Here is a 19,555-nt window from a genome sequence, read left to right on the forward strand (position 1 = left end):
ACCTCTATTTTAGGTGGCGGTTTCACCTCTATTTTAGGTGGCGGTGGTGGCAGTTTTCTACCTTTATAAGGTGGATCAGATTTAGGCTTTGATGTGAAAGTAAAACCTTTCTTTGCAGGCGGGCCTCTCAGTGGTTCCTTCCTCTTGTTAGAAGATGGCCCGACTTGTGTCTGGTTTTGTCGGGTTGATGAATTTTCAACAGAATCAGCATCTGTCGGTTGAGGGTCACGGTTAGTTACTGGTCTGAACCAAGGAACCGGCGGCTTTCGAGGCTTGAGTCTGGATTTGGTTTCAGGCACTTGATTGTCCACGGCATCAGTTTTGGTTACGCGCGCACCATACGACTTTGGAAACTTTAGTAAACTGTTTGAACCACTTGCCGTGATGTTTTTGTTGGTTCGATCATCGACGTATTGCGTGCTCACCGCCATAAATTTCTGTTTCTTGCCAGGTTTCGGGACACCAAAAACAACTCTCGCCTTATCCTTATGGATTGTTGGAAGATTGCTGGTCGGTTTGGTGTTTTTACCAACATTGAAACGAGTTTCTTGGCTAGATAATAATGGCAATAATGTTCCTTGTTCTTCATGTGTTCCCGACTCCACAATGATTGGTAACTTGTCTTTCCTTTTATCAATGACAGCAGCAGGACTACCAAGTTTCATTCGTTTTTCCTTCGGTAACTCGCCCTGTAAAGAAATATACCAAACTTGTTAAAACTAAATATGAACAAAAACATGTTTTTTTTTCAATATTTTTATTTAATTTAAGATAAACCTGAGAAGTATGAACTCCATTCCATTCAATCCACTTTCTATCTTTCCAGATAAGAGTTGGTCGGACATGCCATGACCTAACAACTGATGTCTCTCCTTGTGCTGCTTCGAAAAGAGAGAAAATAAAGACCATAATAAATAATAATATTGTACAAACTCATTTACGCTAAATAATAACAATAACAATAACAATAACAATAATAATATACCTGGAAACTGAACAGTCAGGGTAGTTACATCAATCTTATTTGGCTCCATAACAATTCCCTCGCGCCAACTACAAACATAAGGTTTATATTTAACATACAGCCCGTGTAATTCGTAAAGATGTATATACAAGTCCGTTTGGGAAAACGCTAACCAATCTTGCATCCAGACATCAACTCTGTCTCCCTTTGACCAAGCATAGTCAGTGACAGCTGTTCTGCGTCTCTTTCTTGCCCCTTCAAACCGCATGGTGGTCATAGGATGAGCAATCCGTATACTAGGTACCTCCTCACTGCCTATAACTTCAAACGCCACCCATTCTTTTACATTCTCTGACCCTTCAAAACAATTTAACAAAGATTCACACACAATTCACAGCATATAAATCACTCCAACAAATCATTAACTGCATATTATCTGGATTGCTTAAAAACAACATATTTACCTTCATAAGAAGATTGGATTCCAGTGTAACAGATCAACGCCTTTTCATCCTTTAAATTCAAGACATTGGCTGCTAACCAGGCGCCTTTGTACTTACCATTTTCTTTGTATACCTAAAATACAAGCAAATGGAAATAAGCAAGTGAAGTACAAGAATAGAATGAAACATCTAAACTTTCAGTTACTTACCTCAACAAGGCAACCCTCCTTAATGTTATGCTCTTCCCAAATCCCTGCAGTACTTTGAGGAATGACGTGTCCAACAACATATGTATGAGATGATCTGGTATTTGTTTCAGTAGAAGTCCTGGTATCCTTTTCATTGCTTATAATTGAACCGTCGTTGGTCACTGTTTTCTTCAGGTTAGATGCCAAATGCACAGGAGATGCTAGACCATGTTTCAAAGTCTGAATCTCTTTAACTACCTTACCAGAAGCGTTCTTTTTACCAGAGTTGCTAGTCAGATGCTGGTCATATGATAATTGTGATGTGTTCCAAAAACCTTCAGGGCCAGCTTCTGCGAATTTTCTCAAAGCTGATGAATCACCCATCGCGACAACCTTACCAACTTGTGATACAGCTTCTGCTGCTAGCTCAGCAGCCTTTACAATAGCATCTAGATTTTCAGCATGTTTTGAAGCAGCTGAAGCAGCTTCGATTCTCCGCCGAGCAGCTTCTCTAGCAGCAGAAATAATTGAATTGGAATGAGCGTCGGTTGTTTTGACCATACTCTTCAATATAGAAGCAGGTGTAGCTTTATTGACCACATTTGGATGTGGAATATGACTGAAATTTCCATTCTCGCTTGATTGAAATACTTCATCAGCCATTAACCTTGCTTGTTCTGCAACATTTGTTGCAATTTTAGCAGCAGCTGATGCCATCTTAGCAACAGCAGCAGCAGCAGATATTGAAGACATTAGCTTAGCTTCAGCATCTGAAACAACACCAGAACTATTTTGACCATCCAACCCGCTCCATAAATTCTGAAAATTACTAACTTCTGCAGCAGCAAGCAGAGCAGCATTCTCTGCTTGTAGCTTTGACTCTTCGACTTTGCTCTCAGTCTCGTTTACTGCTAGAGCATTCTCCATGTTTTGACTGCGGTAAGATGTGGTGGAGACAGGCGTTGACGTGACAACTGATGTAGGAAACGAAGTACAAAAAGCAGGAACAGTTACTGAAACAGTCTGATTTAGTGGTGAAACAGGGGTCTGGTTGACAGCTGGACTAGTGGTAATCTCTGTCCTTTTTATACTTCTTGAGTCGGTTGCATTCGCATATGCTTCTTGAACATTACCCTCTTCAACTCTTTTCAACATATTATAAACAGAAAGAACCCTGGCATGACTGTTGCTTTTAGAAGCAGGTGGTGCTGATACAGTAACTGAAGTAGAAAAAATACTAGTAGGAGTAGTTACTGAGTCTGTCTGGTTTTCAACCAGAAACGGGGTACGATTGTGGGCCCCAGTACAAGGAACCAGATGAGCACTAGGAGGAGTCATCAGAACTTGACTAGGAACATTAGTAACAGCAGCACTAACCTTTTTCCTCTTTCTACTTTTTGGATCACCAGACGCCTTTTTGTCATCATTAGATAAGGGAGAAAACAAAGCACTATGAACCACGGGGATAGAATGTGGATGTGGACCAACTCCAGAAACATTAACAGGGGTTAACTTAACTGCCTCGGTTATGGGTGATCCAGAAAAACGAGGGACAGGTGAGCCTGGTAAAGAAGCAATCCCCCATTGTCCAAGAAAAGGACTTTGAGATAGCCACAGAGGGTTTGGTGTAGTTTGATAAGAAGGGTGATGTATAGGAGTAAATTGGTGTTGAAAAGCAGCATTTCTTGACTGTAAACCAACACAAGACGGGGTAGACATGTTCCAAAGAGGTGATGGAACAGGAATCAAGGGGCTGACAGCTGGCGGAGTGCCCTTGTATGTGCTTGAAAGTATACTACTATGTTTAATTCCTAGATCTGGGCTTCTGTAGCCTACATCTTTCAAGTCTGAAATGAAAGTTAAAATGTTATAAGACTCACAATACATGAAAAACAATCAATGCAAAAGTTACCTGCTCGTGGTTGTTGAATAGGGGTGTTAGCCTGGGATTTCTGACCATGAACCCTCTCCAGACAAGCACGCCAAACATCCTCCCACGTTTTCCTTCCAGCATCTGAATATACAACACAATTATGTGTAAACATTTTGTATGTCAGAAATATCAGCTTAACTTCAAAGACAACTAAAAATCATAAACTAACCAGACTGTTCAAATGCAGCAATCATGTGGGCCTCATCAGGCGGCATCCCTGATCTGCAACCACAATGCAAAACGTCTCAGCAAGAGATTCAATAACATTATCCTAAAATTTATTTGTCCGCCCTCAGATACATAATGCATGTTCATATGTTTGGTTCAAAGAATCAAGATGAGAAGAGTGTTTGACCAACAAATTAAATTTAGCAAAAATACATAAAAAAAATTGATTTCAAATACCCTTTTTTCTATTAAAAGAGGCTAATTATTTGGAGGCAAACACAGGTTTAAGAGAATGGAGAAAACAAACCCTCCCACAATAAAAAAAATGACAACAGCAACAATTTATCTACCAGTAATTGTGCTTTGACAAGTAAAATTACTCACATCAATGATCCGTAAACCAATATTTGTGCTCGCAGTTGAACTTGTTGATTATTGGTAAAAGGCTGGTGAAAAATAGAGGTGGAGTTATTCAAATTTGGCAGGTTTGATATAGGAGCAGGTTTTGTAACACTGCATTCAACCTTCTCTTTGGGACCCGACTCTTGAAACTGAATAACTTGACCAGCTGCTGTTGGGCTTGTTGGTTGTGGGGAGGTTACCAACAAAGGAGATGGCTTTTCTACCCTTCGCGATCGTGTGGTAGTTGTTTCCTTACCTTTCTCCGCACTTTCTTTGGCAACCGACTTTCGCCTCCTTTTACGCTCTTTGGTTGCTGCATTAATGGTCCCACTGCCAGGCGTTTGAGTAACAACAGGAGATGCATTTGGTTTTCTAGGATCCAATGTGCTGCCAAAATCAATACAAGACCCTTCCATAGCCTACAGCACGGATTAACAAAATTATCCAAAGTTAAAATAAAAAAAAATAAAATAAACTATGATTCAAAAGAAATCAAGAGATGAATGTAAAAAGTATTACCATAGACTGAGAAGCAGAAAATAGCTGCAGACCCGTGCATGTTTCTGTAAGTCCAGCAGCTGCAGTGACCTCAAAAGTAAAACTTTTATCTGTTTTCACATCACTGTTTGAAGAAATTGAATGCTCTTTTGCTTGCACATCTTCTGTTGCCTCTGGAAATGAGGTGTTCTCATTAATGGCACCCTCGCTGGGTGTTACTCTTGCACTCTGAGAAAGTTCAGTAATGTTTTTGTTTACAACAGGAGAGACAGATTCAAGTTTATCCATGGGGGCAGAACTGTCTCTATGCATCATATGATTATCATCACGTTCTGAGGTAGCCACCACATCTTCTACTGCCTCTGTAAGTGAGGCATTCTCATCAATAGCATCCTCAATGGACTTTACTCTAGTACTCTGAACAAGTTCAGTATTGTTTGTGTTTAAAAGAAGAGAAACAGAATCAAGTTTATCCACTGGGACAGAAGTATCTTCATGCTTCATGTGACTATCATCGCATTCTGAGGTAAGGACCACATGTTCTGCTGCTTCTGGAAGTGAGGTATTCTCATTAATGGCACCCTCACTGGACTCTACTCTTGTACTCTGAGAAAGTTCAGTATTGTTTGTGTTCAAAAGAGGAGAAACAGATTGGATTACGTCCCTAGAGACAGAAGTATCTTCCACGTGACTCATGTGACTGTCTTCACATTCTAAGGTAAGCACCAAACCTTCTGTTGCCTCTGGAAGTGAGGTGTTCTCATTAATGGCACCCTCGCTGGGCTTTACTCTTGTATCCATAGAGACAGAAGTATCTTCCTCGCGTCTCGTATTACTATCATCACATTGTGAGGTAAGTACCATATCTTCTGTTGCCTCTGGAAGTGGGGTATTCTCAATGTCACCCTCACTGGATTCTACTCTTGTACTCGGAAAAGGTTCAGCATTGTTTGTGCTTAGAGGAGGAGAAACAGCTTGAACTGCATCCATAGAGCCAGAAGTATCTTCCTCATTCCCCATATGATTATCATCATATTCTGAGGTAAGCACCAGATCTTCTGTTGCCTCTAGAAGTGAGTTATTCTCATTGATGTCACCCTCACCGGGCTTTACATCTTCTGTTGCTTCTGGAAATGAGGTATTCTCATCAATGGCATCCTCACTGGGATTTGCATCTTCTGTTGCCTCTGGAAATGAGGAATTCTCATCAATGGCACCCCCAGTACTGATTGTGTTTAAAAGAGGAGACAAAGGTTGAAGTTTCTCCATAGAAACAGAACTATCTTCATCATGCCCCATATGACTATCATTGCATTCCGAGGTAAGCACCACATCGGTAGAAACAGGCTGCTCACTTGACATATTAACTGCAAAATTTAGTTAAGTAATCAGAAACAGAAGCAAATATGCCTTTCAACATGTATGACCCAAATTTCTATCCATCAAGATCCCACCATCAGAATTATGAAAGATTGTGTTCTTGAACAACAAAATTCCCTAAATTATAAGATTAAGTCCAGACACGAATGTTGCATGACAACCATTTAAACAGTGAAAAGAAAATGTGGTTTAAGTCCAGTCATGAATGTGTAGCTCTACATATTATCTTATTAAGTACCATACACCATAAAGAAAGTAGGAGGGTTTTGCTAAACTTAAAGGTGCCTCACCGTGATGTCCTGAGATAGATTCCTGCATACCAACTCCAGCCTCACTGTTATCACCCGCTTTTGTTGATGAATCACATAGTATGGGATCTACAGTTGAAGGTGTGGACCATCCCCCCATATCATCAGGGTTAGCCTCTTCTACTAGATCATTCATGACTGCATTCATGTTTTCAACAGAAGTTTCATGTAAAATTTCTCCAGCATGGACAAGATGTGCACCTGTTTCAACCACCGATAATGAAGCACAATCCATCATACTACCAACTTTGATAGACTCAATTTCACAGGTTCCATCGCTAACAAACCCTTCTTCCTTTTTCTCATTATCATGGTGATCTGAGCTTGTTACCCCAAGTATCGGAGATGTAGCATCAATATAACCTGTGGAAACATTTAAAGCGTAAGAAGATGACACATATCAGATTACACGGTAGCAATTGAAGATGCAAGAAATATGCAATCAGTTGCACATGGTGTGTGTGTGTTTATGTTTACATACTACGCTTGAAACTTGAAACTGAGAGCTGAAAAATCTATAATCCTAACTTAATAATACTCTTGATTCGCTCTTTTCATTAAATATTATGTGTGTGTGTGGAGAGAGAGAGAGAGAGAGAGAGAGAGAGACCTGGTTCAGCCAAAATGGTGATATCAGCTTCAGATCCTTGAGCCTTACAGCCTTCAGCAGTTGAAACCGATTCAATATCTTGTTGGCTATCAAGTGCTGCAATGTCCATATCCAAAGTACCACCATGTTGCTCAGATGATGGTACTTCATCATTCATCTGCTGCTGCACTGAACCAGAAAGCTTAGCAGCAGGGCTCATATTCTTGTTTGAATCCCCACTGTGAACTTTCGGAGTGGCTACAAGATCCGTGTTTCCAGCAATCAATCCAGCTGATGAGCACGCGTTTGTCACATTAGTACCTGTGTCATTAATAAGTGTGTGCTTGAAACTGAGAGAGAGAGAGAGAGAGAGAGAGACCTGGTTCAGCCAAAATGGTGATATCAGCTTCAGATCCTTGAGCCTTACAACCTTCAGCAGTCGAAACTGATTCAATATTTTGTTTGTTATCAAGTGCTGCAATGGCCATATCCAAAGTACCACCATGTTGCTCAGATGATTGTACTTCATCGCTTATCTGCTGCTGCACTGAATCAAAAAGGTTAGCAGCAGGGCCCTTGTCCTTGCTTGAATCCCCACTGTGAACTTTTGGAGTGCCTACAAGATCCGTGTTTCCAGCAATCAATCCAGCTGATGAGCACGTGTTTGTCACATTAGTACCTGTGTCATTAATAAGTGTGTGCTTGAAACAGAGAGAGAGAGAGAGAGACCTGGTTCAGCCAAAATGGTGATATCAGCTTCAGATCCTTGAGCCTTACAACCTTCAGCAGTCGAAACTGATTCAAAATTTTGTTTGCTATCAAGTGCTGCAATGGCCGTATCCAAAGTACCACCATGTTGCTCAGATGATTGTACTTCATCGTTTATCTGCTGCTGCACTGAATCAAAAAGGTTAGCAGCAGGGCCCTGGTCCTTGCTTGAATCCCCACTGTGAACTTTTGGAGTGCCTACAAGATCCGTGTTTCCAGCAATCAATTCCGCTGATGAGCACGTGTTTGTCATATTAGTAACTGTGTCGTTACTCGTTAATATGCGTGTGCTTGAAACTGAGAGAGAGAAAGAGAGAGAGATACCTGGTTCAGCCAAAATAGTGATATCAGCTTCAGATCCTTGAGCCTTACAACAGCCTTCAGCAGTCGAAACTGATTCAATATTTTGTTGGCTATCAAAGGCTGCAATAACCATATCCAAAGTACCACCATGTTGCTCAGATGATTGTACTTCATCGTTTATCTGCTGCTGCACTGAATCAGAAAGGTTAGCAGCAGGGTTCTGGTCCTTGCTTGAATCCCCACTGTGAACTTTTGGAGTGGCTACAAGATCCGTGTTTCCAGCAATCAATTCAGCTGATGAGCACGTGTTTGTCATGTTATAACCTGTGTCGTTAATATGTCTGTGCTTGAAAGTGAGAGAGAGAGAAAGATACCTGGTTCAGCCAAAATAGTGATGTCAGCTTCAGATCCTTGATCCTTACCGCCTTCAGCAGTCAAAACTGATTCAATATCTTGTTGGCTATCAAGTGCAGCAATGTCCGTATCCAAAGTACCACCATGTTGCTCAGATGATTGTACTTCATCATTTATCTGCTGCTGCACTGAACCAGAAAACTTAGCAGCAGGGCTCTGGTCCTTGTTTGAATCCCCACTGTGAACTTTTGGAATGGCTACAAGATCCGTGTTTCCAGCAATTAATTCAACTGATGAGCACGTGTTTGTCATATTAATACCTGTGTCGTTAATGCTTCTTCCTTCACCCATTTCCGATTGGTCAAAAGCACAGTCTGGTTTATCTAATTCCTCGACATATGCATCCAACACCTTTAATGGAGAACACATATTTGATTCTAGAGAAGCAAGATTCTCTGATGTTTTCTTGCCATCATCCTCAACAGTAACTGGAGGTAAGTCCTCATGCATAAAGTCATTATTAAGTTCACATGACTCAGGAAAAGCAGTGGCAGCACACTTGCTGTCATGAGAAACTTCAGCACAAGCTTCTGTCATTAGCAAATTACAACTCTCTGCTGGCATTGACTCCTCATCAACAAGATTGTCAACTGCAAATGGTGGCTTATCGAGAGAATCCACATTTGAAGGCTTTACATTACTGTTTGTACAAGTTTCAACTGCAGTGAGACTGCCTACTGGATTATCCGCGTTCTTGGCGCTACACTCGGCCTCACTACTTGATTGACATCTTTCCAAATCGCATTCCTTACTTGCATCCAAATTCCCACTATCTATTTTGAAAGTAGAAATATCTTCTCGTGGTTTGTTTTCAGATAATTCAACTGCTATATTTCTAGCTTCATGATTAACATCAACACATATACCGTCAACTTTTTCCTCAGAAAAATCACATATGTTACCAAAAACATCTGTATCTAACTTTCCACCAGAAACTTCCGTCTCTTCTTGAGAGTCTTTAGTAACTGTAACAAAAAACTCATCACAATCGAAGCTTTCCTGAGACTTATTTATTATCATCGTTTCTTGGGCATGACCGTTAACGTCATCTTGCTTCTTATTTGGACCCACATTTGTGATTAACTTATCAGGATCATCACTCGCATCCAATTCGTCAGTCACAAAGGCCCACACTTCTTTGTCTGACACCATTGTTTCTTGGGCATAATTCTTCCCATCATCTTGCTTCAGATTAGTATCCATACTTAAAGGTAAGCCACCTGGTTCATCGCTTACATTGAATTCTTCAGTTGCCAAGACCCCATCTTCTACTTTATGTACCACAATTGCTTCTTGGGCATGATTGCTTCCATCATCTTGCTTCAAAACAGGATCCATACTTGCAGATAAGCTATTAGGTTCATCATCACTCATAACCAATTTTCCAGTTGCCGATACCTTTTCTTCTTCGTTGTTTGCTACCATTGCTTCTTGGGCATGATTATTTTCATCGTCTTGATTCAAAGTAGGATCCGTGTTTGTAGCTAAGCTACCAGGTTCATCACTCGCATCCAATTTTTCAGTCACCAAGGCCCCCACTTCTTTGTCTATCACCGTTGCTTCATGAGCATGATTTTTTACATCATCTTGCTTCAAATCAGGATCTGAGTTTGTAGCTAAGATACAATGTTCATCGCTCAAAACCAATTCATCAGTGGCCAAGACCCCTTCTTCCTTGTTTGTAACCATTGCTTCTTGGGCATGATTATTTTCATCATCTTGCTTCAAATTAGGATCCATATTTGTAGCCAAGTTACCAGGTTCATCACTCACATCTGATTCTTCAGTTGCCAATACCCCCTCTTCTTCCTCGTTTGTTACCATTGCTTCTAGGGCATCATCCTTTTCATCATCTTGCTTCAAATCAGGATTCAGATTTATAGATAAGCTACAAGGTTCATCACTCACAACCGATTCTTCAGTTGCCAAGACCTCTTCTTCATTGTTTATTATCATTGCTTCTAGGGTATGATTATTCCCATCATCTTCCTTCAAGTTAGGATGCATATATGTAGCTAAGCTACCAGGTTCATCACTTGCATCCAATTCTTCAGTCACCAAGGCCCCTACTTCTTCGTCTATCACCATTGCTTCATGGGCATTAGTTTCATCATCTTGATCCAAGCTAGGGTCCGTATTTGTAGCCAAGCTACCACGTTCATCACTCTCATCCAACTCTTCAGTTGCCAAGACCACCACCTCATCTAACACCATTGCTTCATGGACATGATTACTTTCATCATCTTGATTCAAGCTAGAATCCGTATTTGTAGCCAAGCTACCACGCTTATCACTCTCATCCAATTCTTCAGTGGCCAAGACCCCCTCTTCTTCCTTGTTTGTTACCATTGCGTCTTGGGCATGATTATTTTCATCCTGTTGTTTCAAATTAGGGTCCAAATTTATAGATAAACTACCAGGTTCATCACTCACATCTAACTCTTCAGTTGCCAAGAACCCTTCTACCTTTTTTGCTACCAGTGTTTCTAGTGCATGACTGAATTCATCATCTTGCTTCAGATTAGGATCCATATGTGTAGCCAAACTACCAGGTTCATCACTCACATACAATTCTTCAGTTGCCAAGGGCCCCACTTCTACCTGGTTTGTTACCATTGCTTCTAGAGTATGATTATTTTCATCCTCTTGCTTCAAAACAGGGTTCAGATTTGTAGCTAAGTTACCAGGTTCATCACTCACATGTAACTCTTCAGTTTCAAAGAACCCTCCTAACCTTTTTGTTACCATTGTTTCTAGTGCATGACTGAATTCATCATCTTGCTTCAAATTAGGATCCATAGAGTCCAGATTTGTAGCTAAGTTACCAGGTTCATCACTAGATTTGGTGACCAAGGTCCCTTGGCCAACTGATTTTAGAAGCATTTCAACAGACTCTGAAGAAGCTGCTTCAGACCATACATTGTCATGTCTTGATTCAACCACACTTGAACTAGTACCACGTGAGTATTCTTCAATCCACTGATTGTCTTCCTGACCAGTGATACCAAGAAAAACCTCATTCTCAACCAAACTATCAAAGCTTAAATGTCCCGCATCTTCATAGTCATATGGACGCAAAACAGGAGAAACTGTGGAGCTTACTTCCTCGGTTAACTCAACATTGTGAATGCTGAACTCACTGTCATCATAATCCATTTGCATATCCCTGCAGTTCCACCCTTCAACTAAACTATTTTAGAAATAAGCACTTGTACAATTTATCATTCAGTATAAATAATTTAGCACATAAAAATCATTATGATAAAAGCCATGTCATTTAGAATACCAACACCCATTTGGAGGACTCTTGTTTGTCAAATAGCTTTGCCCTTATTTTCTAGCAACAAAATACCTATGTTTTTCTCATATATTTGCTATCTTTTCTCATACATTTGCTATTTTAAACTAGCAATAGTGTAATACCAAGTCCTAATTTAGAGAGAACATGCAAAAACGATGTTTTTATTTTAGACGCTGTAACAAAGAGATGACATAATGCATAAACAAACGTTTTTCACTGCTAAGTATAAACTGTACGAGGCATAAGCCTCTTACATAATCCATTGATAGTCTAGGCATGTTGGAATCTTAAACATCATATATTAGATTTTATTCAGAGATCTTATCTTGTTAGTATCAAAACTGTGCGATTATGATTTCATACTATATTACAATTAAAAAAAACCCTGACTAACACAGACTACATCATGGTAGAAAATTATAAAACACGACAAAATCAAATCAAATCCTACCTTAATCAAGCACAAATCACAAGCATAAATCAATATCCAATCGATCAATAGCCATCCAACATTCAACATAATGAAACAAAACTTGAAATTTGCATGTTATAAAAAAATTACGAAAGTGAGGCACACAACTTGTTTTGTGACTCATACTATACTAGATTCTAATATAGTTTGCAAAATCTTAAGCTTATTCATTCACATTTGAACTCCACCTATACAGTTCTAAAGGTCTACAAGTATTTCACAATGACAGATACATTTACGAATATAACCTAAGTACATGTCGCAATAATGTAAATTGATCAGTAATTACTAGAAGTAAACGTGGAAATGAGAAACTATCAATACCTTCCTCCATTCAGTGTCAAAATCAGCTTATTCAGGTATCTTAACTTGTTAGCATCAGAATGTGTGGTTATGATTTCATAATTCATACTATAGAAAACCTTTGTTTATATTGAGTACATGATACGAACCCATCACACAAGAAGGGTCGAGTCAAAGCCAGAGTTATTTGTTGGGCCTAGTCAAAGTCATAAGAAGTTAAGTCAAGGCCTTACTCAGGGAAGTCAAAATCAGTGTCAAAATTGTGACAGTCGGATCATAAACTAGCTACTACAGGTAACACAGTTAGCAAAACCCTAAGCTTAATCACTATACACAGCTTGTTCAAATCAGGTCTAAATAATAATACATTACGTTCACTAAAAAATCAAAAGCTCCTAACAATTTCACAAAATATAACCTAAACACACACAACACGATAACATAAACCGATCGATTATCACTAAAACAAAATGTAAATCAACGAAACATAACACTACCTTCCCGCATTCAGTATCAAAATCGTGACATTTTAACGAAATGTAAATCAACGAAACGTAATCATTCACATTTCAACTCTAAATACACAACTTGTTCAAATTAGGTCTACAATAACAATAACACTACATTACATTCACTAAAAATAACCAAACTCCTAACATTTTTACAAAACTTAGCCTAAACACACACAGCACAATAACATAAACCAATCAATCATCACTAGAAAGAAATGTAAAATCAACGAAATCGTAACACTACCTTCCAGCATTCAGTGTCAAAATCGTGACGGTCGGATCATAAACTAGCTACTACAGGTAACAGAGTTAGCAAAACCCTACGCTTAATCACTCACATTTCAACTCTAAATACACAACTTGTTCAAATTAGGTCTATAATAACAACACATTTCACTAAAAATAAACATTTTCACAAAACATAACCTAAATAAACACAGCACAATAACATAAACCGATCAATAATAATAATAATAATAATAATAATAATAATAATACATACATACATACATTCACTAAAACTACAACCTAAACACACACAGCACAGTAACATAAACCGATCAATTATCACTATAACAAAATGCAAATCGGTAAAACGTAACACTACCTTCCAGCATTCAGTGTCAAAACCGTGACGATTAGATCACCGTTGCTGCTGCTGCCGCGTCATATACAAGCCCTAATTAGTAGTCAAAACAAAATTAGTACTGATATTTGACTGAATAATAGACAATACAATACAATATAGAATATAAATAACAGGTTACAGACTTACATAATGAACAGCAGAAGAAGAAGAAGAAGATGATGAGTTTGGCGTGTTGCAGAAAACCTAGAGAGAGAAAGTGAGTGAGTGTGTTGCTATTTCAGTGTAAATATGGCGAACGAATATTATTAGTATTATTATTTGAAACTGTGTGGGAAGGGGTGTTTTGGTAAATGTGATAAGGACCGTTTTGGACACGTGTGGGTGTGTCATTGGTTAGTGTAAAGAAGCGCCTAATGATTTCGTTTGATATTTTTTCAAATATCTTAATTCTTAAAGGCTAAAAGCATTAGCTAAAAAGGTAAATTTAAAATACAAATGATAACAGAAAAGTGAGAAGGAATTCGGTCCATTGATCTTATATGGCTGAGGTTAATTTAATAAATAAAAATTGATGGAAAGGGCATAAAGGTAATAACACACATTTGTTGACTTTCTCTCTCCACATGCAAGACACATACCAATTTCCCCATCATTTTAAAATGCTCATAACTTTTTCATACAACATTATTTTTTTAAAAACAAGTCGTCATCATATTAAGCGTTTTTTATCTTTAATATGAGCATCATATTGTAATATAGAAAAAATTAATGGGTTTTTTAATTGTGTTTTTTTGTTGTTTATTGTGTCATTGTGTAATATGTTGTTTCCATTGTGTTTTACGTTTCATGTCATTATATTCACCATTGTGTCTTATGTTTTAGGCCATTGTGTTATACGTACTCACCATTGTGTCTTACGTTTTAGGTCATTGTGTTATACGTATTCATCATTGTATTTTACGTTTTAGGTCATTGTGTTATACGTATTCACCATTGTGTTTTACGTTTCAAGTTAAAGACACAATGGTGTGCGAAAAGACACAATGACGAAAAAAAGACATAATGATAAGCGAAAAGACACAATGGTGTGCGAAAAGACACAATGACGAAAAAAGACACAATGATAAGCGAAAATACACAACGGTGTGCGAAAAGACACAATGACGAAAAAAGACACAATGATAAGCGAAAAGACACAATAGTGTGCGGAAAGACACAATGGCGAAAAAAGACACAATGATAAGCGAAAAGACACAATGGTGTGTGAAAAGACACAATGACGAAAAAAGACATAATGGCGAAAAAAGACACAATGATAAGCGAAAAGACACAATGGTGTGAGAAAAGACACAACGGTGTGCGAAAAGACACAATGACGAAAAAAGACACAATGATAAGCGAAAAGACACAATAGTGTGCGAAAAAACACAATGACGAAAAAAAACACAATGATAAACGAAAAGACACAATGGTGTGTGGAAAGACACAATGGTTTGCGAAAAGACACAATGGCGAAAAAAGACACGATGATGAGCGAAAAGACACAATGGTGTGCGAAAAGACACAATGACGAAAAAAGACACAATGGCGAAAAAAGACACAATGATAAGCGAAAAGACACAACGGTGTGCGAAAAGACACAATGACGAAAAAAGACACAGTGATAAGCGAAAAGACACAATGGTGTGCGAAAAAACACAATGACGAAAAAAGACACAATGATAAGCGAAAAGACACAACGGTGTGCGAAAAGACACAATGGTGTGCGAAAAGACACAGTGATAAGCGAAAAGACACAATGGTATGCGAAAAGACACAATGACGAAAAAAGACACAACTATAAGCGAAAAAACACAATGGTGTGCGAAAAACACAATGACGAAAAAAGACACAATGATAAGCGAAAAGACAAAACGTGTGCGAAAAAGACACAATGGTGTGCGAAAAGACACGACGAAAAAAGACACAATGATGAGCAAAAAGACACAATGGTGTGCGAAAAGACACAATGACGAAAAAAGACACAATGATGAGCGAAAAGATACAATTGTGTGCGAAAAGACACAATGACGAAAAAAGACACAATGATGAGCGAAAAGACACAATGGTGTGCGAAAATACACAATGACGAAAAAAGACACAATGACGTGATTTTTGTTTTAAATTTTATATAACAAAAATCATACTCATATTAAAGATAAAAAAACGCTTGTTATTGTGATGAACTTTTTTTAAAAAAAAAATATTATACGAAAAAGTTATAAATGTTCTAAAATGATGGGGGTATTAACATGTGTCTTGCATGTGGAGAGAGAAAATGTGTACAATTACCTCTATACCCTTTTTATTTTGTTCCCCACTTGACACATGTCAATTATTTATGGTTTCTCACACTTCTCATTTTTATTACCATTTATAGAATAACTTGACCCTTATCTAAAAATATAACATTAATAAAAATATGGGTGAATTTATTTTAATAATGGGATCATTAGAAAACAAGAAGGATTTCTAGTCATAAAAAAATCCTTTAATAAAAGAAATCATAACTTAAAATTTAATAAAAATGTAAAATGCAAAAATGTTTTCGCCGTTTTCTTTGTCTTGAAAAAAACAATGTTGAGAAAGAAACAGTATTGTGTCTTTTTATTTATTATTGTGTTTTATGTTTATTTTCGTTATTAATTGTGTTTTTTTTCTTGACATTGTGTTCTTTTTTTCTTGATATTGTGTTATAATGCTCAACATTGTGTTATATTTTGTTCGGTATTATGTTAAATTTTGCGACCTATTGTGTCTTTTTTTATTTATCATTGTGTTGTTTGTTCATTTTTGGCATTGTGTTTTTTTTCTTGAAATCGTGTCTTTTCGTCGGGGTTTTTTTAATGGGAATGACGGGGAAAACATTTTGTTATATGTTTTTTTCCGTTTTTTATTTATACTTTGAGTTATGGTTTTATTATTATTAATTTTTTGTTGTTGAAGGGTTTTTGTGTGACCATAAATCATTTTCACCATTCTCATTTTTGTCTCCCTTTGTATCTTAACTTTACCCCATTAATATAGGGGAAAAAAAACATTAGATGATGAGCTGACGATGGATTAGGTGAGTAGGTGTGGTTTATTAGTTGGATTTTTGAACTAAACGGGTTTACCTCACATCATTGTCGGGCGAGTGTTCATTGGTGTTGGCCTTAGATGAGGGTTTTCCCCGGATCAAAATGGTAAGTGTATCCTGATGTGATGAATTTAGCTGGTATCTCATTTAGAGAATTCGTTGGTCGTTCAAAAAAATACTTTATAAAAGAAATATCAATTTATTTTGTAAGGTACGTGTGCGGAAACAGTATCATGGTTTATGTAAATGATGTATGATTGAAAGAGATTGAGGTAGTATAGAGTTACAATAGACAGAGAAAACAAAATAAGTGGGGGGAGGGGGGGGTTGTTGTGTGACATGATGGTAGGAGCAAGAACGCCACCCCCACTTTCAAGACCATCTACATAATGCAATATTAGAAAAGAAATCAGTATGGCACCCTTGGCCATAGAGGTGCACAAACCGGTTTTTTTAAAAAAACCGGTTCGGTTATTAACCGGACCGGTTTTTTTTTGCCCGGAAAAAAACCGGTTCGGTTAATAATCGGACCGGTTAATAACCGGTTTTTTTCTGTCAAAACCCTAACCGGTCTAACCGGTTAGGACCGGTTTAGAAACCGGTTAGAACCGGTTTTTTTTATTAACCGGTTTTTTTTTTTTTTTTTTTTAAATTTCGCGGTTTCAAATACGATTATTTGTTTTTTATATTTTGTACTTAATGAAGACCATTATTTTTTCACAGTATAAACAAACCGGTAACTACAAGGCAAACTGGTAACTACAAGGCAAAACGGACTGACCGAAGCCATTCTTTGCTTTCGTTGTTAGGGTTCTTTGCTTGGAAGATGAGTATGAGTGTGTGTTGGTGAATGTGTTTTCAACAAACCAAAGATTAAAAACACATAACTTTCATTTATAGTTTTTACATTAGAAATACAAACATTAAATCGTTATCGCATATTTGTAACTCAAAAATACAAACATTAAATCATTAACACTGAAGAAATTTTTGCCAAGAACTGTTGTTCATGATTTAACTCAAAAATACAAACATTAAATCGTGAACTAGCAGATGCTCCTGTTGTTCCCAATCGCAATTTGTTCATGATTTGCCTCCATGTTTGCTGTTTCTTTAACTAAATTAGAAAAATCCAAATCAACAAGTAAATAAGAGCACATATTAGGAAAAAGAATGCTTAGACACGATTACATGAACAACTTGCTGTTTCTTACTCATGATTTGCCTCCATGTTTGCTGTTTCTTTAACTAATTTTCTTCGCTACCCGATCCCGAGCTATTTCTTAGGTAATCGTCGTACGCGGCTTCTTCATCGGTCATTGGTTGAGTGTGTCCTTCATTGACCTCGTCTTCATACAAGCCCGCTTCATACTCCATTTCCCCCTCGAGTGAACGTTGATGTTGTGCCCTATCTAAAAAGTCCAAGTAATCCTTGTAGCAAATCGACATCTCTATAGCTGGTGCAGTGAGTCGAGTCCTCCTAATCGATATAACCCTGCCAGAAACAGAAAAAGCAGACTCCGAAGCTACCGTGAAAGCTTGGACCGTTAGTAAATCTTTGGCCATGGCGGCGAGGATCGGAAACTCATCCTCCTTACCTCTCCACCAAGCCAGCAAATCAAGACTTCTAAATTCATCCGGAGTCATGTGTTTCACAAAGTTGGTACCACCATACCTTCCAAGTTCACTGCTTGGGTGTTTACCCTTTGACGTTTACCGGCGTCTTCCCAAATCATGTAGTACATCCCCATTTCAAGGTCGGTTTGGGATTGGGATTGGGCAACAGCTCTTAACGAGTCATGAATTTGGGAAGACGACCCGTATTTTGTAAGGTAGACATCATACATGTTTGACAAGGTGGTGTTGAAAGCATTCTTTAAAGTTTGGCTATAATAGGGGTTTTGATCGTCGTTTAACCCAAGCTCATCACAAATTTTTTCTATTAAAGCTTCAACACCACCAACATTGATGCAAGGGTTTAACGCAGCAGCACATGTCAAAACAGCGGGTAGTTGTTGAAAATATTTTCTAAATTTTTCTTTCATTTTTACACCCATATCAAAATAAGGTGCACCCCTACAATCAAGTTCACTCAACTTTGTGCACATGACAGCAATTTTTGGTAAAGCAATGGGGCTTGTTGGATAGTAAACCCCGGATAAACTAGTTGTGCAAGATTTAAAAATTTGAAGGACCTACGTAACGATCTCAATCAATAACCAGTTTCTAGGATCATATGGTGCACATTTACCCCTACAAAATTTGATGAAACGCAATTAATGATTCTTTTTGTTGGATGGCTTTCTCAAACATATTACAAGTCGAGTTCCATCTTGTTGGACAATCCCAATTTGGCCCCAACCATTGACAATTAGCTTCTACACAAAATTTTTTGTATCTTGAAAATGTTTTATTGTTGCTAAAAACATCTCGTAACATTCTTTTAAAACTGTTTCTTTGCGTTTCGATCACGTTTAACCCATCTTGCACGGCCAAGTTGATAATATGTGCAATGCATCGGCTATGAAAAACGCTCCATCACAAATAGGTTTATATTTTAATTTTAAATGGCCAACCGCGGCCGTATTGTTGGACGCGTTATCAAACGAAATTGAAAAGATTTTATCTTCAATTTTGTATTGTCGAATGACTTTATCCAAGATTTGGAAAATATTTATACCCGTGTGCGGGTAATCAAACAATTAAAACGCAACGGTTCGTTTCATCATTTGCCACGACTCGGGGTCAACCCAATGAGCCGTCACACAAATGTATGAGTCGGGCGAACCATGAGGTACCGACCAAACATCCGTTGTTAAGTTTACACCAGTTTGTAAGTTTGAAAAGTATGAAATTAGTTCGGATTTAGCGTTTTTCCATGCTTTAAGACAATCTCTTCTAA

The 19,555-nt window shown here is 38.0% G+C and overlaps 1 protein-coding gene across 1 annotated transcript; it reads right to left on the reverse strand.

Moving 5' to 3' along the window:
* Nucleotides 1–2: 2 nt before the first annotated feature.
* Nucleotides 3–13,589, reverse strand: LOC143604625 (uncharacterized; the record flags this gene model as incomplete). Its single annotated transcript, XM_077081046.1, has 17 exons — nt 13,554–13,589; nt 8,319–11,524; nt 7,966–8,238; nt 7,603–7,872; nt 7,253–7,522; nt 6,895–7,164; nt 6,267–6,647; nt 4,618–5,963; nt 4,081–4,517; nt 3,698–3,750; nt 3,508–3,609; nt 1,617–3,442; nt 1,429–1,540; nt 1,138–1,321; nt 986–1,053; nt 778–878; nt 3–689 (listed from the first exon to the last, which is right to left on the reverse strand). Coding segments are annotated over exons 2-17 (9,582 nt in total), but the record flags the coding sequence as incomplete, so codon positions are not given.
* Nucleotides 13,590–19,555: the final 5,966 nt, after the last annotated feature.

Source organism: Bidens hawaiensis, unplaced genomic scaffold (genome assembly GCF_021521415.1).
Source record: "Bidens hawaiensis isolate Kalapana, Puna unplaced genomic scaffold, B.hawaiensis_p1.1 tig00066021_1, whole genome shotgun sequence".
NCBI lineage: Eukaryota > Viridiplantae > Streptophyta > Magnoliopsida > Asterales > Asteraceae > Bidens > Bidens hawaiensis.